This window comes from Egretta garzetta, unplaced genomic scaffold (assembly GCF_000687185.1).
Source record: "Egretta garzetta isolate BGI_Z169 unplaced genomic scaffold, ASM68718v1 scaffold329, whole genome shotgun sequence".
Taxonomy (NCBI): domain Eukaryota; kingdom Metazoa; phylum Chordata; class Aves; order Pelecaniformes; family Ardeidae; genus Egretta; species Egretta garzetta.
In genome coordinates, this window is record NW_009269999.1 from 3,255,028 (window position 1) to 3,281,351 (window position 26,324).

At 37.3% G+C, this 26,324-nt stretch overlaps 1 protein-coding gene across 7 annotated transcripts in view; it reads left to right on the top strand.

Moving 5' to 3' along the window:
- The window catches only part of TTC17 (tetratricopeptide repeat domain 17), a 60,056-nt gene that overhangs the window by 14,075 nt on the left and 19,657 nt on the right, over positions 1 to 26,324 (top strand). For 5 of the 7 annotated variants that reach the window (XM_009647556.2, XM_035902986.1, XM_035902984.1 and 2 more), the window contains 14 exons: positions 1,267 to 1,436; positions 2,451 to 2,562; positions 3,691 to 3,822; positions 4,477 to 4,586; positions 4,877 to 5,021; positions 5,417 to 5,556; positions 5,800 to 5,960; positions 6,266 to 6,378; positions 7,946 to 8,086; positions 8,518 to 8,633; positions 9,738 to 9,912; positions 10,498 to 10,575; positions 12,810 to 13,034; positions 15,187 to 15,373. In XM_009647556.2, the coding sequence (XP_009645851.1) occupies positions 1,267 to 1,436; positions 2,451 to 2,562; positions 3,691 to 3,822; positions 4,477 to 4,586; positions 4,877 to 5,021; positions 5,417 to 5,556; positions 5,800 to 5,960; positions 6,266 to 6,378; positions 7,946 to 8,086; positions 8,518 to 8,633; positions 9,738 to 9,912; positions 10,498 to 10,575; positions 12,810 to 13,034; positions 15,187 to 15,373 (2,005 nt within the window). The remainder of the gene's footprint in view (positions 1 to 1,266; positions 1,437 to 2,450; positions 2,563 to 3,690; positions 3,823 to 4,476; positions 4,587 to 4,876; positions 5,022 to 5,416; positions 5,557 to 5,799; positions 5,961 to 6,265; positions 6,379 to 7,945; positions 8,087 to 8,517; positions 8,634 to 9,737; positions 9,913 to 10,497; positions 10,576 to 12,809; positions 13,035 to 15,186; positions 15,374 to 26,324) is intronic. The other 2 variants (XM_035902987.1, XM_035902988.1) reach the window with 2 other exon arrangements.

Genomic DNA, 26,324 nt, shown 5'->3' on the forward strand with positions numbered 1-26,324 from the left:
TGAGCTGGGCAAGCTAACAGCTCACAGCCTTTCTTCTGGCCATGTACTCCCTTCTCTTGTGCCAGCTTTGATTTTGTCAGGTTAGCATAACTAGCTAACTGGGAAGTCAGATGAGCACCAGAGGTAACTTTAGGTGAATGGGAGAAGTGGAAGGGAGGGAAAAAAGCAGGACTGCCCCTTGTGTGGCTGTGTTCAGCCAGTCTTTCTCATGGAGGTGTACTCATTTTTGTGGTAATGGACATTTTAGCTCTGGACGGAACAATAGCTGTAAGCTTTTCAGGACATGGGTTGTGTGTTTGGAAATGACTAATGTACAGTTTGTAGTATACAAATGACTTTCAGCGGAAGTTATCTGTTGTAAGATCTTGTACAAGTTGCTACTGCTGTGTATATATATAGTATTGCATAGTATGTAATCAAATATTGTAAGATCTTGTACAAGTTGCTACTGCTGTATATATATATATATAGTATTGCATAGTATGTAATCAAATGTGTATGGCTAATTAAAAATGCAAATTTTCTTCTCATTTCACATATACAAATTCTTATGGTATTTATTGGGTTTTCAATTTGCAGATCTAGGTGAGAATTAAATACAGCTTACTGTGCTGGGACAGATCATCAGTCCATTCATGAGCTTTATGGGGTGAAAGGTAGCTCCTAAGGCACGTCACAGTTAGGGACATGGTTTAGTGGTGGGATGGCAGGGTTAGGTTAATGGTTGGACTTGATGATCTTAAAGGTCTTTTCCAACCTAAACAATTCTACAATTCTGTAAGCTGATCTATAGAAATTAGTCTCAATTCTCGCATTGGCCTGCCACCTCAGTTGTACTTAGCACACTGAATGGTTAAGAAGTTCATTTTGTTTGCAATCTCTAATATTATTTCCATGAGGTCTTACTGTGGAGGAAAAGGGTCCAAATACGGAAAAGCTGACATAATGTTAACAACTATTTCTTCTCTTTCTGAATGGTATACCATGAATTTGGAATGCTATTAGCCCTCTTCTTAGGTACAGCAGGATAAATAAGGGCCTGTTCAAGTCATGTTCTCTCTAATGAAAGTATTTATATTCCATATAAATAAAAAAAATGTCCTACAGAAATTATAAAATATAGGGAAATATTCCCAAAATTTGGAGAGTGTTTTAGATTTTTTCAGATGGACTTTCTTTTAAGGAAAAAGTTGGACCATTCCTAGCAACTATAGAGTTTGCTTTCATCAGTATACATTCTTCTGTTTCTTTTTTTTATTCCTACAGAAACAGTTAGTTGCTCAAAAGATTCATATAGAGGAAAATGAGGACAGAGACACAGGGCTGGAACAAAGGCATAATAAAGAGGATCCGGACTGCATTAAAGCAAAGGTGCCCTTGGGGGACTTAGATCTATACGATGGCACGTACATCACCTTAGAGAGCAAAGATATCCGGTAATAAGATGCTTTATATTTTAAGATTTTTACTGAATGAAAAAAATGAACAAAACCTCTAAATGCAGTTAAAAAGAAAAATACTGTCACTGACTGTTCTTTAGATAACAGTTGTTTTATTTGTGTTTGTGTGGAATAAAATTGAAACCTCTGCCACTAACTATGAAAGGGTACGACACAGAAATGCTGTTTCCCCCACACTGTCCATGTTAGCCCTACCCTGAAACTTCTCCATTCTATTCCCAGGCTCCCAGTCAGTTCTACCAGTGTAACTCTGTAATGATACGAGCAGACACGTGAATTAAACTGAACTGCATCATGTAGAAGGGGGTAAAATTTGCTTGAGTGTGCTTTGGGGGTTTTGAACTAGATACGCTTCTTGTAGTGGGAACTGTCTTGGCTTAAATTTGAATGAAATTCTGTTGATTACCAAGCTGTTGAACCTTCTGGTCATATTTCATCCCCTGTGTTTAGCAAGTAAAGGAGGTGTGGACAGTCTGCTTGACATTCAGCTTTATTGGCAATTCATCTCCAGGGCTGACTGGTTTGGTTTTGTAGTTTTATTTTTTTAACATAATCACATGGGTACTTGAAGTGGGAAAAGATTAATTTTATGCTCAGATGCCTTCATTTGGGCTTCTCATGAATACTTGGGGCTTTTTTGTTTGTTTCAGTTGAAGAGTCTTCTAATCTGCAGGCGTTGCCATTTGCCAAGCAGATAGATCATTAATCATAGTGATACAGTAGGTTGACGCTGATACATTTTGGAGGCTATCCAAATGTTGATGTTTTCTCCAAAGCAGACAGAAATGTTTTTACTTTATCCTATAGTGATAACATCCTGAGACAACTGAAACCTGAGAAGACATCAGAAATGGTCTAATGTGCTCAAACACAGGATTTTTGTTAGCGGTCGAATCTGAATACTGTGTCTGTCAACTGTAATACTGTCTCTTATGAACTTTAGCAGTATATTAATTTGGAGTCTACTGTGCTATGTTATTATGTCCTCAGCCCTGAAGACTATATAGACACAAAGTCACCCGTGCCTCCAGACCTGCAGCAGCCAGACTGTACAAAAGTTCTAGATCTTCCATACAGTATTCATGCTTTTCAGCACTTACGGGTAAGCGAGCAAATGCAAGTGTGTTTTCTTTCCCCATCAGGAAGAGGAATAGAAAACTCTCACTGGCAGTTCTCAGACAAGGTTGAACGGTATTACGATCTTTCAAGACTGTTTCAGACTTTTTTTAAACCACAGTCATGCCCCAATTAAAGTACCTGCTTATAGGACAGTTTCAGGAGATACACAGATCTATTTCTCTTATTATTGTTAGCCTTATTTTAGAGGGCATTTTTAGGAAATTGGAGTATTCTGTTTTCATAACACACATTTCATTAGTAAAATGGTAGCTTTCATTGGAAATGCTTCTAACTTGTAAATTGTTTCAGTTGAAAATTGGAGAGTGCTGAACAGGGTTGTTACACCTTTTATATGAAGATTCAGGGTCAGAAAATTATTGCAGGCTTGTTGGTAGCTCCTAACGTACTTGACTCCTTGGTATCTGAATGCCAAGCCCTAACCCCGAGGAGGAGATAATTGTTCTTTACTAGTTCAAAGTTCATCTGCTTTAGAAAGGTTACAGTGGAAGTGTGGTGCAAAAATTGTTTTTGTCAATAGTATTATATGAGCAAATTTTCTAATGTAGATGCAGCTTTAGTGCTTATATCTTGGTGTTTATTTTATTGCAAGTCTTTAAAATAACTTTTCATCTACAAATAATAATTTTCTTACGAAAAACACAGGAACTGAAGTTTTTTAGCTCTTCCTGGGTCTGGGTGTACTTTTGAAAGGAGTATGTTTGTTGGGGAAGGAATAAAGAGAAGAAATGTAGAGATACTTTTATAGTGTGCATGTAACCCGACAAACATGAGTTAAGTGCTTCAGTGGTCATTAGTGAAATCAATAGTTGCCAGATACACAGTGCTACCAGAAATCAATATTTCTTCTATAGCATTCACAAGCAGAGGCTGCTTTTGGTTGCTTCCAGTGTTTGCCTATCTATAATAATATATATTATTAATCTGTCAAAGGTGACATTATCCTGTCATGCCCCTAAGATCTCTATATGAAAGGATGATAGGAGTGTAAAATAACCAAGCTGTAAATTTTCCTCGGAGTCATGCTCTTGTCTATATTTCTCTACTCTTAGTTAAGGTGTCAGCAAATACCTGTATTCAATTTTTATTTTAGGGTGTCCAAGAAAGAGTTAATCTTTCCGCACCCTTGTTACCTAAAGAAGATCCAATCTTCACATACTTATCACGGAGGCTGGGAAGAAGTATAGAGGAAATAGGCCATCGTATTTATGACGGGCTAATGAAGGTATGAAACTGTAATCTTACTGTATGCACAAAAAGACTAAGACTAGATATGCCTGGTGCATGCAATCAAATCCACTACTAGTTTTGCACATGTATTTTTGGTTTACATTTCAGATACAAAAGGCAGACTAAAAACATTTTCTGCTAAGCAAGCAGAGGTAGGAGAAGGCATCAGCAAAGCCAGTAAATAGCTACTGTCATCTTTTAACAATTCATGTATTTGTGTGGTCTGGCAAGCCACGTTCATTGCTCTGTCAAGGTAATAAGAGCTTTTAAACAAAAATGCAGGCACTTAAAGAGCAAAGAAGAAACGATAGTACCGAAATATGTATGTTTTTCTTAAATGCCTTCCTGCAAAATATAGGAACTCTCATGGAACTCCAACTAAGCTGCTGATGCTTAAACTACTGTCACTTCTCATTTCGTGTCATTTTGAATTTTACCTGTCTGGAAGGCAGAAGTTCTGTTTCTTTAGTACATTTATACGCTAGTTCATTATTCTTGAACATTCACAACTGTTGCCGAATGGCAGCTTTCAGAGGAAGAGGATAACTTAGAGCAGGTTTGGTGCTCAGTTTTCCATTGCATAGTAATTAAAGTCTTTCAGTTCATGTCTTAGTAGTTAATACAGTTCATGCATTTCTCTTTACTGCAGAACTCTTCTTCCTGGGTACTCTATAATATGGCTTCTTTTTACTGGCGAATAAAGAATGAGCCGTACCAAGTAGTAGAATGTGCCATGCGTGCCCTTCATTTTTCTTCAAGGTAAGAGTTGCTAATAAAGATTTTTCAGATTGTTTTTTTGGTTATCCTGGTTAGTAAACAGGTTATAGTTTCTAAGGCTGTATCCTAGGGAATAACCCATGTTACTTGTTCTTAGTCTTTATGTGCTATACCAGGCATGTATATATATTAGACATTTTTCTATCAAATTACATATTTAATATGTGACTGACAAACAAGTTATGCTTATGCGTGATTCTTACACAGTCTGACCCTCTTTTGATGTCTGTGTTGTTTTTTTTTTTTCTTTTAATTTTCTTTTATTCTTTTAGGCAAAATAAAGATATTGCTCTGGTAAATTTGGCAAATATTCTGCACCGGGCTCACTTCTCTGCAGATGCAGCTATTGTGGTCCATGCAGCTCTGGATTACAGTGACTTCTTTACCAGCTATTACACTTTGGGAAATATATACGCAGTAAATACTATCTTTATTTTCTAAGGCTTGCAGAAAACTGAATATTCTTTAATCTTTCTGGCTTGACTTGTAATGCTTTACTCTTTTACAATGTGTCTTGTGTTCCACATGCATTTCACACTTAATGTTTAAGATTCTGTCAAGATATTTTTATCCAAAAGTCTGCCTTTCAGCAAAGGTTTTTATTTGCACTTGGAAATAAATCCCAGGGAAATTCCCCTGCAGCCTTTCTTTAGCATTTATAGTGGCTTTAGTTTCAGAAATGACTGAATGGCTGTTTGTTACCACAAATTAATATTTGAGTTAATGACTTCTTTAAAAATCGAATTTTGGTTTTGGGGTTTTTTAAAAATATTACCAAACAATGGCTAATTCTCTCCTTCGTCATTCTTCAGATGCTTGGAGAGTACAACCACTCAGTCCTGTGTTATGATCATGCTCTACAGGCCAAACCAGGGTTTGAGCAAGCTGTAAAAAGGAAGCATGCTGTCCTGTGCCAGCAAAAACTTGAGCAAAAACTGGAAGCCCAGCATAGGTAACTAAAGAAGCATCCTAATGGAAATTTGTACAATCTCACTTTTATTGTTCTATTGCAGCAATTATTTATGATTCAAATAGAATAACAATTTTCAACTTTCTGTATTTCTTTGACTATGCAATAAAATTATTCATAAGAATACTTCAAGCAACCCAAAGCTGAAAATGTGCAACACTGTAGGAAAAGCTGATATTTTTAAAAGCAATCAAAGTAAATCTTTTCTACTGTTGAATTTTCAAGATCACTTCAGCGAACATTAAATGAATTGAAGGAATATCAGAAGCAGCATGACCATTACCTTAGGCAACAAGATGTTTTAGACAAGTACAAGCTCATCCAGGAGGAACAAATCTTGAGGAACATCATTCACGAGACACAGATGGCAAAAGAAGCTCAATTAGGTACAGCTTTTTAGAGTTCATGCTCATTATAGCAATGAAGAATTGCACATATTCAGATTAATGTCAGGACATAACCTCTATATATTAAAATGGCCCTGAGTGGCTATTGTGTTTTGCTTATTAAAACAAAGGATTACAGTATGTTCTTGAACAGGGGCTTTTTGAGCCTCTTGAAGATGGAGTTTCCTCTGTACTGATTAAATAAAGGTTTGACTGAATTGGGGGCAGAAGGGTTGACTGTATGCTGTCTTTGTCTCCTCAGAAACCTCACTTATGTAGTAGAAAAAATGTTTTATGCTCTGCAGGGAACCATCAGATTTGTAGACTGGGCAACCACCAGCATAGCTTGCATTGCCAGTGGGACCAGCCTGTTCGTTATCACCGTGGAGACATTTTTGAAAATGTGGAATATGTTCAGGTTTGTGTGTGAATTGATACCACTGCTTTAAGTTGCATCCCATTTTCCTTATTAGGAAAACAGTTCAATTTTTTTGAGGCTTGACAAAGGGGGTACATTTTGGATGTGGTAATTATAGCAAGAAATCATTTGGTCTTATTTTCAGAGTGTAAGGTATTTAATGCTGGTTTCTTTTGCTAGTAATACAAGCTGAGATTGACTGTTGATTATAGAAATTCAGAGGATGTATTGTATAAGACTTTGTTTTACTTAGAAAACTATTAGAATTATTTTAATTGAAAAACTTAACTTTAGTCCAAAGCCTTAGTTTCCTGTGAGTTACCAGCCACTTCTATATAGACTCTTTTGCTTTTTCAACCTGCATAGAACAGCCAAGTATTGCTTTCTAGGAAGTACAAGAATCCCCACTTGAGGAATTACAGCTTTCTCTTACATAAACATACTACATTTCAGGCATGCTAGCAGGAGCATAACATGTTTAATTTTCCAATTTAGTTTCCTTCAGATAGGACAGGAAAGAACATTAGGCAGCTAATGTTAATGAAGAGGCAAAGGTTTTCTAAGGAGTTAGTTTTCTTTTCTAATGTACGTGTGGTATATGGAACAATAACTGTTCTTTGGTGGAAAGAATATTCCAACATAACAGCTTAAAAGTGTGCTTAAAATATTGTTGTATCAGTCACTTACCTCTACAGCCTTAAAACGGATTATAGTTTCTTTTGTTTGTTACATGCTCGTATGACTCGCGCTACACAACTTTTGCATGCTCCTTACAATTTAATCTTTTTTTTCCTGCCAGAAGGAGCACAAAACTGCCATAAGCAATTAATAAGTGAAAGAGCAGAGTTCATTGGTGATGAATCTAGTGAGTGCTTTTGCAACCCAAAAATAAGGTGTTAGCCTGGTTTTATGAGTATTTGCTAATTGTGTATCTTGAATTAGGCAGCGCACCAAGGAAATCTGATACACAGCTATTGAGAAATTTTGGAAGCAAGGTGTATACTAATACTGAAAATCTAGAATGGCAGTCACACAAGCAACACCGCTGCTGCGTTAAAACTACAGATGATTGTGGTTTCATTTATCTTGCAATGTGGAATGTGTCCTGGAGTTTCCCCTTAAATAGTTTAAGAAACAGGAATAATTGTTTTTAATTATGCTATGTTTTCTTCTTGGATGTTCTTCTGATTATAGTAATGATAAATTCAGATTATCAAGATAATTTTGCAAGCCATGAGTAACTCTGACTTGAACTAGAGCTATGCAGTCTAAATAAGTAGATTTTTTGTGGCCTATTAGAAATGTTTGCGTCATACCTTTTAGCATTTTTTTTGTTGATTTGCACTTGTGTTTTCATTGTTGACTTATATACAACACTAATATTATTTTCCATGGTGTGAGTGGATCAAGAAGCTTAAATGTGCATTTTTTTTTCCACTACCCAAATTCCAGCCCATCATTGAGGCTTAGCTACGTAAATGGTAGGGAAAAAAATAATGTGCAGAAATTCAGCCAGTAATACACCATCTCTTTTCTTTATTAAATACTGTTTTTCTGTTGTTTCTAGTTCGGTGAAGACTCTTCAACTTCTAGTATGACATCTTTGAATTTGGATCTTCATGCAAACCAAAGCGAACACAGCCAGTCCTTGCAGTCTTCCCCTGTTGCTCGTTCTATCGTTTCAGTGTGGAGCGTAGAATCCAACAGAGTGAGTGAAGAGGATAAGCTTTGCCCTTTGAAAGAGGAGCTGTGGAAGTGAAACTTGTCATTGTTTATGTGAAACTTCTTAGCATTTGAGCTACAGTTTTGATGTGTGGCAGCACTGGAGAATGTAGCATTCTGAATGTCTTCAACATATACGCATCTCTGTAGTTTCTCTGCACTAGTTTTCCATCATTTGAAACTCTTCTATAGTGCAGAGGGAGTTGTTCTTAGCTACCTTCATAAACGTCTGCTGCAAGTAAAGTGGTACGGCTGAGAAGATAGAAAACTAATCTGCTGATATTCCAGAAAAATAATAGTTTTAAAGTTCTCTGCTCTTTTTTTCCCCCAGGCTATTCCTTATATTCTTATTAGCTTGTTAATTAGAACATTAAAAATGTTGAGAAAATAATAAAAAATAATTCCTTTCCCCCTTAGGACAAACAGCATATTCTTTGGCCTCAGCGATCAGAGTGCATGAAATCTTTTCCCAAAATTCCTGATCCAGAAGAACTGCCAACTTATTTCCTGCCTCCAGAAAACAGGGGATTCAGGCAAGTGTTGATTTTTAAAAATTACATAGTGTGAAACTTGTAAATTTCCACACTAATGTCTTATGAGTATTTTCTTCCTGGAGGGGATGGATGCAATTAGTAAACAACAGCAGAGATGTGTTTGGACCTCTTTCTCTGGCTGTTCCACAGAATGAGGGTGTTTTTCTTTATTGTCATCTTTGCTGTAACTGTAACAGTCAGATTAAATTTCATGGTGATTCTTCCTTGACTGTTAGTACAAGATGAATACGTGAAATATCTACAGTATTAGTAAAAGAATGAGGATTTAAGCACGAATCTGAAGGTCTTGTAGAGTATATTTAAAAAAAAAGACCCTGAAAGAGAGAATGAGGTGAGTAACTAGTTATTAGATACTCAGATAACTGTTGTACATTGCGTAGATTCTCTTAGCTTTAGTTATGATAACAGAAAATTGTGAAGAACAGAAAATATTTTAAAAGGATTAGGAATGGAAAGCCCTGGCTCATTCCTGTGGGACAGAGGTAGACAACCAGCTTAGTTGTGGAATAGTCAGTAATATTTGTTATTACGTAGGATAAAATAAATGTGTCTATGTTGCAATAGATACCTTACATAGATCAAAGCAATTTCATAATATCCTACTCACATAACTTTATAATAGTGATAGTAAGAAAGCTTTCTTCTCCTGGTTGGTATAATTCTAGTATTAAGCAAAGGTTCCCATCCACAAATGTTCTGAAGATTCCTTTAAAAAAAAACAGTGTTCAACTTAGAATGTTCTTCCAAATAATTTGGCTACCTCTTGATCTATTATCTATTTAGATATTATCTATTTAGACCTAAACTTCATACAGTCCCTATGAGCATAATATGAGAACCTTTTGTGTCTTATCTCTACTGCATTGTCCATTGTTACAAGTGTTCTGTGCTTAAAAATGGAAAGACCTTATTAATGACTTTTCAAGGGTAGGGTGGTGCTTGAACTCTTCTGGTTTGCAGCACGTGTGTAGTGGCAGTCTACAGTATGAGGCTTGTCAGTTGATATATAGCTGACTTTTATGTTTATAGATCAGTGACATGCAGCACATGCCATTAATTTGTCTTGGTTCTCCTTATTGCTAGAGTCCAGCCAATCCTGAGTATCCCAAGGGATACTGTTGGGCATGGAGAAACCCAGGCACCAGACTGTTCTTCCATTACTGATGCTCGTAACAATGAATCTTTAAACATACTGGTCAAGGAACTAGACAGTAATCTAGATTTGAAATTCAAGATGCCGGATGATCAAGCAAGACAAGTAAGAGATATTTTCTCGTTGGTTCTCTTATGTCATAAAGTTCTCCTCTTTATTGCCTTAAAAATCTTACTCGGAACACAAAAGATTCTGATACTTAAAAGATTGCTTGATGCCACAAGCCAATCAATACTTCCAATGAGGGGGGGCAAATGTTTTCTAATAGGGCTGGAGAGAGGGAGAACTTGTCACTCACTGTAAGACTTGTTGTCTTACTTCTTTCAAATGCTGACAAAAAGCACACAGAATAGGAAATTTAACTTACTATTTAAAATGACTACTTTCTCTTAAAAATTCTAACAGTCACTTGACATGATTCATGATCTTGGGGCTTCCAGTAACTACTGCATCTAACAAGTTGGTAACTTTAGACAGATTAGTCCTTCATGTTGCTTTCTGGAGATTGGCTGCTTTAATTGTTACATGTTCACATCACCTATTTAGAACAATTTTTCTTTTTTTTTTTTTTTTCTTTTTTTTCCCTTCACTAAAGGGAAGACTTGGGGAAGTGAGACTTGAATGACCCATGTAGATATATGCTGTAAAACTTATTCAGTTTAAAAAAAAATGTAAATCTTTGTTGTCCAGGTTTTGCATTCTCGTATCAACAATCAAACGATTACACAGGCGAAGATAGCAGCATTTCTAGATCATGCCATGAAAAAGGTATGTCAAAAACTGTAGCATGAGATAAGTTCATAATTCCTATTTGAGGCTTGTTTCTATACTTTGAAAGAAGCCAGTCAGTGATGTGCAAGAAATAAGCTTATTTGCTGCCTGTAACTGAGATGAAACTAACTTAAAAATCCATGTTTACAAGTAAAGCACAACCTTATAGCAAAATATCCATTTAATTTAGCTTAGTGTGGGCCAAACAGCCCTGTAGTTACTTGTTCTTGTTACTGCAGGACATGGAGCAGCAATATATTAGCTAATCCCAGCAGCCACTTGCTTAACTAAGAGAAATAGCTTGGAATTACTCCTCCATCTTTCACCCCTCCCTACATGCCTGCCTTTTGCTCTTCCTCCTCCTCCCCACTACTTTGCCTCCCACCACCACCCCCCAAAGAAACCAACCCTCTGTCAATCTTCTGTCAGGATAATTAGCACTCTGGGGCAAAGCATGTACAGCTGTATAACACCGTGTGGAATGCCACCTCCATCTTGCATGGGGCCTTTGAGAGTCATCACCAGCCAAATGACAGGAAGCACTGTGGTGGAGGTTGACTTTTTTTGATGTGTGAAGCTGATATTTCTCAGGTTAACTCTCTTGTACAAGTTGTGTCAAGGCAGTGTATGTATGTATTGTTTTTAGTCTAAAATCAGTACCATTTACTATGTGCATCTGTCTTACCCAGAAGAAAAATTAACAGGAGCTGATTGCTAGTACTGTGCTGTTCAGAACAGTCCTATCCATGTCTAATGTCTTACTGTTGCAGTGCATAAGTATTTCGGTTTAAACTGTAGTATTCTGTTGCCTTCACACTAAAAGTCTGAACTTCTGGGTCATCTAGATGCTGATGTAAGAACACTCTTGTGCCATGGCTGTTCTGCTAATGATAAACTTTCTAGAGCAGGAGTGCCATAGTTGGTACCTTTGTATTGGGAAAGACGGAGTGCTAATAACTTGCTGATGATTTAAAGAAAGGTCATTGAGACCTGCGTATGGAGTGTAATTCAGTGAGGAGTTTGGCATGAACAACATGCAAGTAATGTTATGTATGTTCACTACAAAATAGGGGCAATTACATAGTTTTACAATTATAGATTATGTAAGGTACTCTGAACAAAGAGGTAACAGATCCTTTTGATATCTTCCAGTTCATCTTGAACCATAAGTAGAACTCTCTTGTGTGTGAGGCTGTTCTTAACATCTGGAAGAAAATCTTTGTACTGATTAACTTTTTCAACACAGTATTACTGTAATGTCAGCTGTATTGCATCAACACAATAGTACTGTAAAGATCCTTATCTGTTTCACTTTAATCCTAGCTGCATTTTTCTTACTCATGCATGCCTTTTGGCTTCAGACACATAGGCTGGATTGAACATCAGTTTCAGTTGTTGCTTTCATACTTTAAACTCCTTGTAAAATTGGGTAACACGGAATGCTGAAAATATTAAAAACTAGAATGTAAGTGTGTGTAAATGATTTCAAACTGCTCCATCTGAAAGTGGATTTTTACATGGCTCTGTCCAACTGTCAGTATCTTAAAGTTTTACTGTTTCTCCTCTAGGATGAGTGTTTGTTTTTTCTGTTATAGGGGAAAGATGAGGAAGGAACATTCAAGGTGTATTTGACACTTCCTCCGTTCTTCCACCTGCCCTCACTTGTTGCTTGCTATTTTGTAATCTTTAAACAGTATCTAATGCGTGTCACTTGTCAACTTTGATAAAACAAATAGATAACTAAATCTAAGAAAGAACAACTCTGAAACCTTAAATTGACAGGAAGTCTTGATGCTGATTATAGGACCTGGAAGTACATCTAACTACAATTTAAAAGCTACCTGACCTTCAAATTGTAACATTTCTACATAGAGCTGAATTAATGTAATTTTAAGACTCTGAAGCAGCGTGCAAATACTGCTTCCTGAGGCAAGCTAACCATTATCACTTGTATGTTTTAAGGGATTTGGTGGTAGTGATACAAGGCAGTCATGTGAGTAGAGTGTGAGCAACAGCTGCTACTAAATTACAGTTCAGACTGTAAATCCTATCAATTTGAGTAGAGCAGAGCAGGTTGAACAATCTGCTAGCAGTCAGAGCCAAGTGTAATTTGTAACTAGTTAATATGCAAGGGTGAGGTTTGTTTGTTTCTTAGCAAAGACCAGGCAATTCTGTCTTCCTGAGACATCTCTTTGTGGGTGTTTTCATCTTTTTCCCTGACTCTCCTATAGCCGGAAGATCCTCTATGGCTTGTGCTTAATGAAGCTGGATTATACTGGCGTGCTGTTGGAAATAGCACCTTTGCTATCACCTGTTTGCAAAAAGCATTTAATTTGGCTCCACATGAGTATCAGGACATCCCTCTGGTCAACCTTGCTAACCTCTTGATTCATTATGGTCTTCATCTGGATGCCAGCAGGCTCCTTCTGAAGGCTTTAGCCATCAATGCCTCTGAGGTAAGATGATGGGTTTTGTGTTTGTTCAGTGGTGAATGTCCTTTCCTTCGTTATTTTCTAAATACATGTTACTTACTTGTGCTTACTTACCTGTGCATGCAGTTCAGCTTCTAGCTTGTGGTTTGCCACAGATGTTAATTTTCATTTAAATTTCTTGATCACACTGGGAGTGATGCTGGTTGCTGAGAATATAAACACCTAGAGCGAAAGTTCTTCTAAAATAGATGACAGACTTTTTGCCTCTGTATTATCAGCAGTGGCTCCAAGGAATCTAATCCTGGTGTTTTGGCAACATTTTCGTCTACAACAGAGATACATAATGCTGTCAGCGTTGTGTCTTGATTTTTAAGACCCTTTAAGTAGCACGTATGTCACCAAGATCTTTGGCTGCATAGACATCTTTCTGTGTCACTTGACTTTGTACTGTTTTATTTGTCCCTGGATTTCACCTATATACCTAGAGAAAAAGCTGTGTTCTAGTCGTTGGGTGACTTTACTTCCAACCATAGATTCAAAACAGGTTTTTGTATTTCTGATTGACAACACTATAAACATTTTGTAGGTTGTCACCTATGTCACGCAGAAAATTTGTGTATAAACTGTTTAAACTACTCGTCTGGCCAGAACAATTGTGGAAAGGAAGTGGGTGGCAGGGGACACCTTTTCTCTAGCAAGTAATTTTGTTCTTGCATTTTAGATGCTTCAGTAAGAAGTTCAAGTGACTTTTTCTTGTGCTTCCACCTCTGTAGTTAGGTAAACAGAGAGCTTAAACCTGTTAGGCTACCAGTCATCTAGCACACAAAGAAGTTAAAACAGAGTAAGTTTTTTCAATATAGCATTCAGGAACGATTTTGCAGTTGTTGGAAAGGAATCTGGCCCATTTGGGTGGGAAGGTAGGAGTGCAAAAAGGAACTATAGGAAGAACTACGCTTGAATGATGTGCTGTAAGAAGAACACTTGAAATCATCCTTGGAGGGGAGGAGCCTAGGGATCCTTAGGACCATACTGAGTAGGGCTTTTCTTCAAAAATACTGGTGAGTCCTACCTCATTACAATAATGCCTGCTCCTGTTTTTTTCAGGCATTCTCAGTCCAGTAATACCTATGGTACCAAAAAATCTGGCAGGAGAATTTGTCCTTGAGTACTATTTCCTGGAATATAATGTAAAGTAAATACAAATTGAAATTAATTACAGCTACAGGGAGTGAAGGATGTGCTACATTAGCAAAGGCTTTTAAAAAAAAAAAGAATGCTGTTGCTCAGCTTGCACTTTTTTCTGAATGGTTTTTAATAATACAAGCTAAGATGAGTTTGAAAAATCTTAAGCTACTGATCAGTCCCCATGTTTTCAGATAATGAATGTAAAATTATTTCAGTGGGAAAAAATGGCTGCTAAATTACAATATTATAATGTTATTCTAGCATTATACTGTTAATTGCAGCAAATTACTTTGTGTAAGACTTCTCAGTCAACAAACAAAATGTATTGCTTTACTATGTGCCTGTATTCAAGTGCTAATTAAATTCTGCCTAGTGAAAAAGGTGTTTGTAATTGTACTTTTTAAAAAATACATATTTTAGGGAGACCAACCAAAAGCCATGGACAAAAATATTAAGTTTTATAAAGAACTGAAACTAAACATAAATATATACCCCTAAGCTAGCGTGACATTGGTGTTTTCAGTAACCTAGTTCTGCTCAAGTAAATCCTGAACACTTTTGACAAATGAAATGCATCTGTCCTGGCAGAAGACTAGTAATATTTTTACATTTTTGCTGACTTTTAATCATTCTAAAATGTCTTCAAGCATTTCAGTTTAGTTCTTTGCTACTCTGTGCAAGAAGCATTATGTTCATGATGGGTTATAAGTAAGTATTTAATGCTTCATTTCAGTTTTTGTGTATTTAACAGCTGGTTTTCATCATAGGAAGATGGAATCCTGAACACAACCTTATGTCAAAACAGCTTTTATTTAGTACCAATGCATCAAGCTGATAGTTCTCCATTCTAAGAACAGGCAGTCCTTACTTAAGAAGTTTTCTAAATTCTTTTCAGCCAAATTTGGGAGGGTGTGGATTGACAGGAGGTTTTCCTATCAATCTTAAGCAGTGAACTTACTTATGCTGGGGTATGTTGCTTTTCTCTTCGCAGCCGCTGACTTTTTTGAGCCTAGGAAATGCATATCTGGCTCTAAACAACATTAGTGGAGCCCTGCAGGCCTTCAGACACGCACTGGATTTGACAACAAAGTGCTTGGAGTGTGAAAGCAGCCTGAAGATGATCCGCTGTTTGCAGTTTTATCCTTTTCTGTACAACATCACCTCTTCTGTGTGCAGTGGTAAGCAACTGCTGAAAGATGGACCACAAGTGAAATAGTGTCTGTTTGCCTTGGGTGTTGACCTGAAATTCATGATTACTCTGCTTTTTTTCCAAGGATCCTCCCTTTTGCTTTATAGTGCTTTTTCCCTATAAGGACCAAGGTTGAGGCACGGCTTTTAATGAAAAAGTTAGTCTGTTAAGAAGTGCTTGAGGATGACTTCTTAAATATCTAGAGGGCTGCCACTGAGTGCAAGTTACTTCCTGAGTATGCCCCACTGATATCTCTTACTGGTAAATGAGGAATGCTGGATTCGGTATTTATGGAAGTGCACAGCTACTACTGCTAGGCTACTCAACAGCCCCTTGTCTTCTTAAAGAAGAAGAATTTGGTGAAGAGCAGTTTAGTTTAAATTCATATCTGTTCAGTGTGTTCCCTACTTTGGATGTCATTTTCCAGTGCTCAGTCTTTACTTTACAGAATAGACTATATAGTGTCAACATTATTTTGTTTATATGGGATCTGTGGTCACAGCTCTTAACCCTCCAAAAATCTGTAAGAAGAATGACTTTAAACCCAATCTCTCAAAAAAAAAAAAAATTTAAAATTTTGATATAGAATGCTTTACTGTCCTTAGTGGCTACTTGTATAAAAAAAAAGTAATAGCCTTTGGAGATGGATTCTTTCATTTCAGTGAATCCCACTGAATAGTTCAAGTATTTTGTCTGTACTTGCATATGGCTAATATGCTGCTCATGAGCAATCTTGAAGAACATTTGTGAATATACTTTGTAATAATCCCTTCTCTCTCCTATTGTTACTAAGGTATCTTTCCATCTAATCTTTCCTTTGTTTTTAAATGAAAACCTCACATAAGAGAAATGCTTTTGATTTTTAGTATTGCTAGGACTTTCTCTAAATTATTTTTTTTTTAATTCCCTCTCCAGTGGAAAGACATGGAGAAACTTCATCTGATTTAGCATCTAGAATTACACTGCCTAAACATAGACTAGAGGCCATCATATCTCCTGGTACAATATGAATGATGCCATTGTAGGTGAAATTCCAGAATTATGTCATTAGAATAATACTGTCTTTTTATGGCCTTATGCATTTTTGCTTTGACTGACAGCACATGAGTTGTGCAGAGAAATAAATGTTGTTTGGTTAAATGTGGTTTCGTAAGTGGTATTATGGCTCAACTGATGGGTCTCTTACTGATTTCCGTAATGTCAACTCTAAGACCAGTACTCTTCATTGAATCTCTTAACATCAGATTGCCCTTCTTTTAAAAATTCCAACAGCTACCATAAGTGGTAGTGGAACTTGCACATTTAATCACAAGAGAAGCTTTCACTGTTCTGGAAAAAAATTTGAATATTTGTTTACTTTTTATTAAGATCTTCTTTAAAAATGGCTGCAACTCGCTAGGTTAAAGTTATTCCAGTCAAACCTTAATGATAGCCACTCTAATTTGAAGTTAAGCAGAAAGTAATTTAAAAGTATATTCACAGAACTGAGATAGTAACGAGCAATGGGTGTATTTGAACCTCAAAGTGATCTTTTACATTTTTCTTTTCTTTTGTATGCTTTTCTTCCTTAAACTTGTCATAATACTTGAAAAAATACTCCTCCAGTTTGGCTGATTTTTGGCTGCTGTTTGCACTGATTTCTGATTCAGGCTGTTTATTTTGAGGTCAATTATTACTGCATATGCTGTTAAGGAAGTTTATGTTTCTTGAATGTGAGGAGAAAGTATAATTCCTTTTTTGCTAGCTTGGCCACAGGTTAACAAGGTGAGCGTGAATATATTCGCCTAGTACATTGGGGTTGGTTTTGTTTCTAAGGAATCTGTGGAGCTGCTAAATCGAGAGAGCTGAATATGCCTTAGCATGTTAATTTGCTCATTAAATTTCAGTGTTCCAGTATTTAAGTATTTTACTCTATATTTTTGCCTTTTTCTGGCAAAAGTATTTTACTCTATATTTATATTTTTGCCTTCTTCTTTTCCTGTCTTAATATTTCTTTCTTTTTCATTTCTATTTATAATACCCTTTAGGTCGTCTTTTGTCTGAGTGCAAGAAACCTGAGAGTATGAACGTGACAAATAGTGTAAATGTTCTTTGTACATTCTTGTGCAGAGTGTAAAATAAACATACTGGTTAATTCAACCTTGATGATGATTTGTGGTTTCAGTCAAAACTCAGAATTCAAAAATGGAAAGGTAGATTTGCCTATCTTATTTTCATAAGGTTTGGGGAAATATTTTTTTTTTTTCCCCCACTGTAAACTTCAACTGACTTGAGAGGAGCCTTGACAGGCTGTATGAAAGTGAGGCTAAGTCTCCAAAACCAGAATTATTTCAAGAATGCATACCCAGAAGTCACACTTCGCACTTACAAGTATCCTGACATTTTGGGAGTCTTCTGTTCATCCTTCAGTCCAAAGAAAACAGTTGAAAAGAGATTGTAAGTTTGAATTTTGACCTTACATACGTAACGCAATAGTATATACAATTATTCAACCACTACATAAAACCTAAAAAATGCAAACTGTATGTAGATGCTAATATTTAACATTACCTTTTGCACTTACAGCATTTGTTAACATGTTAATATGCAGACTTCCAGATTCATAAAGCAGCATGATCTGCTCTTGTTTGTCTCCATGACAGACTGGAAAGCATGTTTTGATGATGAGATGCAAACTGAACTCAAACTTTCACACACCTTTCTGAATGGGGATTTAGAGCTAATGCAGCACATTTGTAAATAAATGGATCAAATGTGTGCTTGACAATCCCAGTATCACTGGTTGTTACTTCAGGAGATTTTCACAGCCTTTCAGATCATGTGTTGCTGCTTGGGGACAATCTGATACTGAATTTAGTTTGTCCTCTTTTTATAACGCACTTGATGGCATGTGGTAACTATTTATATCCTTTGAGATGGATATGTTATGCTGAAAAAATTACCAAGAAATGGGAATGTCAAATGTTGTCTCTAGTTTAATATCTTGTTTTGATAAGCATTCATTCAGTATTTCAGAAAGTAACAGCAGTAGGGCTGCTTGTGCTTTGGGTTGTAGGCCCATGTGATAGCTGTGTTTTTGCTTCGCCTGTCAAAAGCCTCTATTCACGAGAACTGAACTAACTAGCGAGACACGGAGTTCCTTGCTCTGCTGCCGTGAACCATCGGCAGAATCCAACAAATGGTCAGTGGGACTTACATGCTAGCATGGGATGGAATATGGGATCAAAAATCTGAATTTATAGCCTGATTTTTGATTACAGCATGTGCCTAGTGTATATTTCAAATAGGGGAAATAGGAATTTTCACAAGCATGTCGGGATGTTTGCTGTTAGCACAGGACTTTAGAAGTGTGATACACTAACACCGATTTGTTGAATGCTTGCTTATATGCTTCTGTCTGTACTGCTGCCTGGTATTAGAAACTTATATTTCAAACCCAAGTCACTTCATCCATATGAGAAGAGGAATTAAAAACCTCAGACCAGCACTTTTCTGTTTAATTTCTGCCACCTATATTGAAGTACATACACATTTTTGGTTTTGTTGTAAAAGGATTTCTAAATCTGCAAAGGGTTTTGGTGGTTGTTTGGTTTTTTTCTAATGGAGGAGGTGTGTGAAGTGTCCAAAACTTAGAACATCTGTATCACCTGTGATGTGTGTTTTAGGCAGCTGCAGGAGTTCAGTCAGTTGCAACTAATATGGATACTATGCAGCAACAGTGCTGCAGTGCTACATATGCCTCCATTACTTGGACTAACTGCCCACATACTGCCTTATTGCCAAATAACGTGAGAAAACGGTCAGAAGACTTCATTGTTACGGGATTATTCTGTGGTGGTCCTTCCAGAGGTGACTTGGCAGTGTTAAGGGTGTTGCTACTGAATGATCAACCGTTACATTACTGGCAAGTCAGTTCCTGAAGCATGTTAAGCAGCAGAAACTTTATGTTGCTTGTCAGATACCTAAGCAGCCGTACAGATCTGACAAACAAATAACAGGACCAAGAGACTTGCATAACAAGTGTAAAAAAAACTTCATGTGAAAAACATGGTCAACTCTCAGAGCTGCAGAAGTTAGATACTTTGGCTTTGTGCTGCTCATTAAGCTGGTAGAGAAAACCAGCATTATTTTTGTCTGATATTGAAATGGTACATTGGCAGGATTTGGTGTACACACCTTTATGGCTTAAAAAATTGCAAGTAGCTCTTACCCTGTGACAAGGTCTATAGAGGAATATCCAACTAATGCCTAAGGGATTGTTCCGGTGGCACTTCACTGGCCAATGTGAACATTCAGATGTTGTCAACCCTCATTAAAAAGGTAACAATATACTAGAAGCATTTTTAGTGTGATGGTCAGCTGGCTGTTGAATCATGCTGATTTGTTAATTGCTGTTGCATAGGACTTTTCCTTATGTGTGTAAACAGAATTGCTCCTTGGACAATCAGAAGTCATTTGTACTCAAAATATTTTTACCTGACTGTAAGCATCTACCTCTGACAGTTCTAATTCGTTATGATCTCATGTACTTCACCTTCTTGTAGACAAGATCAAAATTCAAAATCTTAAACTTTCTATTAATAGACTGATGGTATTCAAAACATGAAGCACAACTCGTTTCAAGCTTCAAGTTTCTTTAGTCTCACTGTCATTACTTGGCAGGATAATGCTTTTACAAAAAGCTTTGTGCTGCTCTGTTGGAAGTAGAGGCAGCGTGAGTGCCTTATGAATGTGTGTGCATGCCACCAAGATATCTGAATGCTTTTATGTAGTGAGTGTGTATGTTTGTGAAAGCAATGCATACTTCCTTACTTTATGACAGTTCTGTAATGTGTACAGCAACAGCTTAATGATCCGTTTTAAGTATGATTTTAGTGCCCTCTTGTGGTAGAAATACCCTATACCACGTGAAATCAAAAGTCTTGTTTTATTTCATCTACTTCCTCTTAAAATAAAACAATAGGAAAAGGTATTTGAACTTTTAAGTGTATGGATTTTCCTTTGTACCCCAGCACTTAAGTTCTTACAAAGTTAATAAGCTTAAGCCTTTAAGCAAATTGACCTGAAGAGGAGAGGTTGACCTGAAAGGAGAATCTCTGCTTGAAGCTCCAGTAGTAGGCTTATGGACAGATTAAGTAACTTGCTTAAATCAACATCGCAGTTTAAGCCTCTGACTCGAACTTGACAGCTGCAATCACTTCAAGTTCTGTATAGTGATTTCAGATACACAAACACTAAGCAAAAGCATCACATACATTTTCTTTACAATAGTGTGTTAAAACATAGAGATGTGAAATACTTTGCATTTTTAAATACACCTTTCACCTACTCAGTGATCTCCAACCAGCTCTGACTGACTTGATAGTCCCAGCAAGGGGCTGCTAAATTTTTTTTCCATTTCCAATAGGATGAGGTCCTTTTAGACGTTTTTATCATAACAACATTATAGTTTCCTCTTTCTCAAGCTGCTGTATCTTGTTCCTCCAAGGAACGCTCATCACTTACAGTGTTAATAGGTGGGAAGAGGGAATATTTACTTCTGGGGCAAAGGGTGTTGAGCTTAGCTCAGAACTTAGTCTTGTTTTAGTTAAAGCAAGAGGCCAGAATCTATCCCAATATTGCATGTTTAAAATTCAGCTTTTTCTTTCCTTGACTTGCATTGCATGTAAAGGCAGAAATCTTGAGTGCTCCCGAGCCTTATTTAGACTACCATAAAAGTTAGTACTCGTATTTATCTGATTATATTAATGAAAGGGATGGAATCTGTGACCATTCTTTTCTCTATTGCTTTTACTCTCTCTCCATTGCTTTATGGGAAAGTTCATCTGTATAAACTGCGTAGTCAACCTTGGTAGGACTGGCAAATGTTTGCATTGTTATTTAATAGTGGCATAGAGAAAGTGGGTTCTGTCTTAAACAGTAGTAGTTCTAAAATCAATGTTATCATTTGAAGTTAAATACTGAGTTGCTTATTTCTACCCCCTACACACATATGTGTGCACCCGTGTGCCTGTTGTTCACCCTCCAAGTTCTACCTGGGATCTGAAAATCAAGCTGGATTCTTCCTCCCTCGAGCATCTCTGGCAGCAGAAGTCATAGAGTGTGAGTCCATCTAAAATACCTGTTGGTGCTGCACAGGTGGCATCTAGGTCACTGCATTTGGGCTCTGCAGTGCTAAAGGAGTAAGAGGAGGTTAAACTGTGTAGAATGAAAACATCTTACTGAATGCAGGCAGGTGGGAGATACAGAGAACGAGGACTGCTTTTTGTCGTCTTGGAGGCAGACATCCCTGCGGGGTGAGGAGTGTTAGGAAATGTCAGACATGTCTCTGACTGGGATATCCTGGAGAACTCTTATGTGAGGATGTGCTCTGTGGGAATAACATGACCCAGTTATTCTTTCAGTTTTGTGCTACCATTTCTGCACCACTAGCCCAGCAAGGCAACAAGCAGTTCCTACCATGCACCTTTGCTGCTATAATCATGGCTTTCCTAGAATTATAGTGCTCTGATCTGATACTTTGGACTATTTGATTTGGTGTCTGCTGTATAAATCGTATCTTTCCCTGAAAAGTCTTTGTCTAGCATCTCTTGAGTGGCTGAAGGAAGTTGAAAGTGAAGGACCTCACCCTGGTAGTGCCATGCCAATCTGGCTTTGAAACCTCTTTCCTTTCCAAGCTCCATGTTTTTTTCTTCTCAAAACTATGCAGAGATGTATAGATTGAGATTCCTAAATTTAAAAATGAAAGAACGTGGTACTATGTTAAACATGGCATTTTTAGCTACGCCAGTATCCAACGGCTGTATACGCACTGTTCATGCACATTGCTTCCAAGCCACTGCTTGCTGGAAAGCCGTTACGCATCTTAAAGGTTTCTGTAGCCAGCCAACAAATCGTGCTGTCTTAAGTGCATCTCTGTTGCTCAAACGTTTTTCTCCTTTGCATTTGTTAAACATGCTAATGAGTGAATTTGGTCTGCAGCTTCTATTTTTATGCTAACATTACGAGATTTCTTTACATCACGCAAAGTCTGTCTTGCTACTTACTCTGCTTATTTACAGCATGAAAGTGTACCTAACAACTTTTCCCAACAGTCATCAGTCTCACCTTTGCATCATGCTCTGTTAAGAATGGTATGCTTGCAATATTTGGTGTTCTGTATTCATTCTGTCTTTTCCCAGGATCACAAGGCCTCAGGCGAGCAGAGGAGGGAGAAGAAAGTCATGGCCTTAGCTGCAGCAGTAACTGAGGAAATGGGTATAGCACAGTGGAAGGGAATTTAGTATTGTAGGAGAGTTCAGTGAGAGTTTACTGATGCAAAACTATTAATATATGAAGGAAAAGCGGTACAGTATTAAATTAAACATAATATGACAATTCCCATTTTTATCATGCGAATGATTCTTCATTATATGTTCTCTAGATCCTTCACTTCAGTGTAACTACATGCTTATATAGTAGGAGGAGGATCGTCAGGGGTTAGAGTGGAAGGGAGAAGGTTCTCTTTCCAACTAAATTCTTCAAAACCTGGTACCTTCATTTATCAGACGTATTAATGTTTCTCTGCAATGTTTTCTGTGCTTTCTTTTTTGTGATAGGAATGTGGAGAAAATGAGACATCTTTGCTGCTGTCTGTGTCTTCATCTCTTTTTAGGAGGCTGCTTTTGCCAGTGGTGGTTTCTTGCACCTAGCTGGTAAAAATTCTTGCTGAACCTGAATAGTGTGCACTGCCTAGAGCTGGACCTTCCTAAAAAGGTCCAACAACTGCATGTGTTAAACAGCCTTTTTAGGAGGAATAGTAGTTACCCAGGTACATCTCCAGGAAGATGCAGTTGCACAAACAACTTCATAGTAAAGCTGTACAGACTGAATTAGTGAGTTGGTTAAAGCGTATTTGGAAGAGAAAGAACATGTGGTCCCCACATATGGGAGAACTGACAATGCGTAGTTTGGTGTCATTAACAACTTGCCAAGACCTTGAAGGCTGTATTCACTTGGCTTAAATCTGAGAACTTGTAAAGTGGTGATGTGTAGCCTCAGCCTGTAATGAGTCATGTTGAGATTGTCTCAAAGCAGCATGCAGTGCCATGTGCTCAGATTAAAATGAGCACTGCATGCTGAGCCATGGAGTGCCAGGCACTTAACTACCCCTGATCTGTCTACTTTATTGATTTGTTTTTTCCTTTTAAGGTTGGTTGCTTGGTTCATGTGAGTTTGTGTTGTGCTCTGACTGTCCTCAAAGCTTTAAATCTGTCATCTGTTCTGGCTACTAGTGACTGAAACTAGGACAATTCAAAGTTTCCCTAGAGGAAGAGGTTGATGCTTGAACACAGCAGTTTTGGGGAGAAGGGGACATTTTTCCAGAAATTCCAAGTCTTTCTGCAGGCTTTGTTCTGTAGCTTTGTGCTATTCTGGCAGTGTGAGGAGAGTATTTTCCTACTGAATGCTAAATGAGGGTGGTTTGCAGTATTCTTGTCAAGCTTAACCTTCTGCAGGTATTCCTTACCTGGACTCAAGAAAAGGCTAATCCGAATCTTCTTCATCACTCCCTCAAAACCAAGATTGACTTTTTTTTAATCTTATTTACAGCAACAACTCTGCTCCTTCTTGGAATTGTGTAAAACGTGGCCTGTCAGACAAACTGCTAAGTACTTGAAAGCTATCTCTGATTAATAAGGGGCATACCTACCTGACCAGCTAACACAATGCTTTGCTATTTGAGTGTGTCAATGTCTCTGCTTTGATCACCAGTTAGGAGGAAGACTGCATGGATATCTATCCCAAACAAATCTATAAATTCTCGTGTATCATGTCTGACTATTAATCTGCTATTTTTGAGCAGTATAACCTAGTGAAGAGATACACAGATTAACATAAATACAGCCTATCAAAAATATTTTCTTAAAATAAAAAATAGGAAATCGGTTCCCTGTGGAATGCTGTTTAAATTCCAATATATAGTGCAAACCTTACAGACAGAGTGATAGACAACACACGCATAAGGCTGTTACTTGGCTTTATAGTGTCAACCCCGTATGTTGAGAGAAGTGGAAAGCTAACAGTAAGTCATAGTGGGGTTCATTAACTGTTGTAGAGTTCAACTACATGATGCCATTTCTCATGAGTGCGTTACTCTTGTACTTAAAGTCCCTTTGAAACTTGAGTTCATAGGTACCGTAGGATCTAAAAGGATCTAACAAAATATTTAACTCTTAGCATAAGAAGAGGCATGTGGCTTATGATGGAGGAAAGACTAGGAAGAGAGCAAAGCAAATGCAGGCCACTGTTGCCTTTGCTAATGCTAGTGATCCTTAAACTAAAACTTTCCATGGCTTAATCAGAAGCAGATTTCAGAAGGGTGTTGTGTGTGGGGACCTAAATGTTAGTCATTTGATATTCATAGCATACATTATACTGTGAACTACTGTGGGTGAGTGTTTATTGTTAAAGAATTAATAAGTAGCTATTTCCTTATCTGGCACATTGGAGGAGTCACTGAGGACAAGCCTTTGTCTTCAGAACTTGCATGTGCTTGTTTCTCTTGCGTTCTTTCCCCAAAGCAAACAAAAAAATCAAGCTATTCTTGGGGTACAGGCTGAAATTCAGACTGGAGTGCTACTTACCTTCCTACTCTATAAGTAGGACCATGGTGCCCTGAAAGAGACATTTTCTAGTCTCTTTTATCCACTGACAGGATTGGAGAGTTTAAATTTGGATGTTTAGATGTTTCTGTGTTTTGGGCCCTATTCACAGGCATCATAGAGCAAGTTACCGCTTCTAGATGTGTGTCATAAAAAAAAAAAAACAACTCCTATTTTAGTGGGTGGTGGGGAAGGAGGAGAGTGAAGGCTTTAGGTAGCCTTGATTTTCCCCTCCCTGTTTTTAACTATGGAAGGTGTTGGGAGGGGAGGATGACGTTTCCTACTCTCTTTATAACAAAGTAGCCTACTGAATTCTTTAAGATGTTTTGCATGCACGTCCCATATTAAACTGCATTGTGTTCTAATTTAAATAGGTTTGTCTTACTCTTTAATTTTTTTCCATGTTTTATTTATTACTTCTTTATATTTTATAAGAATTTGTGTGTCTGTTCATCAGGGACTGGTCTGTTACGCAATGGTGAGGTATTTCTCTCACTTAATATGAATAAGAAATCTGGTTATGTATTGTTGGCATTTGTATGTTTTGAAAGGTTTAATCAGAACTGCTGTAATGAGACAAATAGATAATCTTTAAATCTATAGCTAAGCCAATTTAGAGGCATCTTTTGGCTACAAATCAGATTTAAAAACTATTTCCTTATGAGTGAGAACAGTTGTTTTACTATATAATCCTCTTAATTGAAAACCTGTTATTGGAATAAATAATAAAGGAGGAAGAACTTTTCTATGCTTCATTTTCTGTGCTTGAGTCTGAATTTTGATCACATCATCCTGTTTGCTGTGCATCAAACCAAAGCTTATGTAGCGCACTCTTGTGACTGCTCTATTTTGAGCATGCCTCTCATCATTGAAGAAGGGTTACTGACCGCTCATCTAAGGGACGAATTTAGAGAAGAGGTAGGAATTTATGAAAATCAACTCTTAAAATGCTTCATACTGCTTTTCATTATTTGTCCCCTGTAATTAGCTTTTATTTTTCAGTTAGCAGTATGTCCTGTCCTTTTAAAATGTTTATTTTTGTCCTGTAGCTTCCAGTTCTGCAAAGGAGGGCTTATGTTAAAGGAAAAAGCTAAAAATGAACAGTGTTTCTTTGTGGGGAGAAAACACACCAAAAAGCTTCATCTAAATTTTGAGCATTATGCTCACATCGTTCTCTGTCAGTACCCATATTGATACTGAACTTGAAATACTTGACCAGAGAGGGAACTTAACTACAATCTGTCCTTTGTTATTTCAGAATAGTAGCTGTGATGGTATGTGGGTAGTAGTTACTTTTTT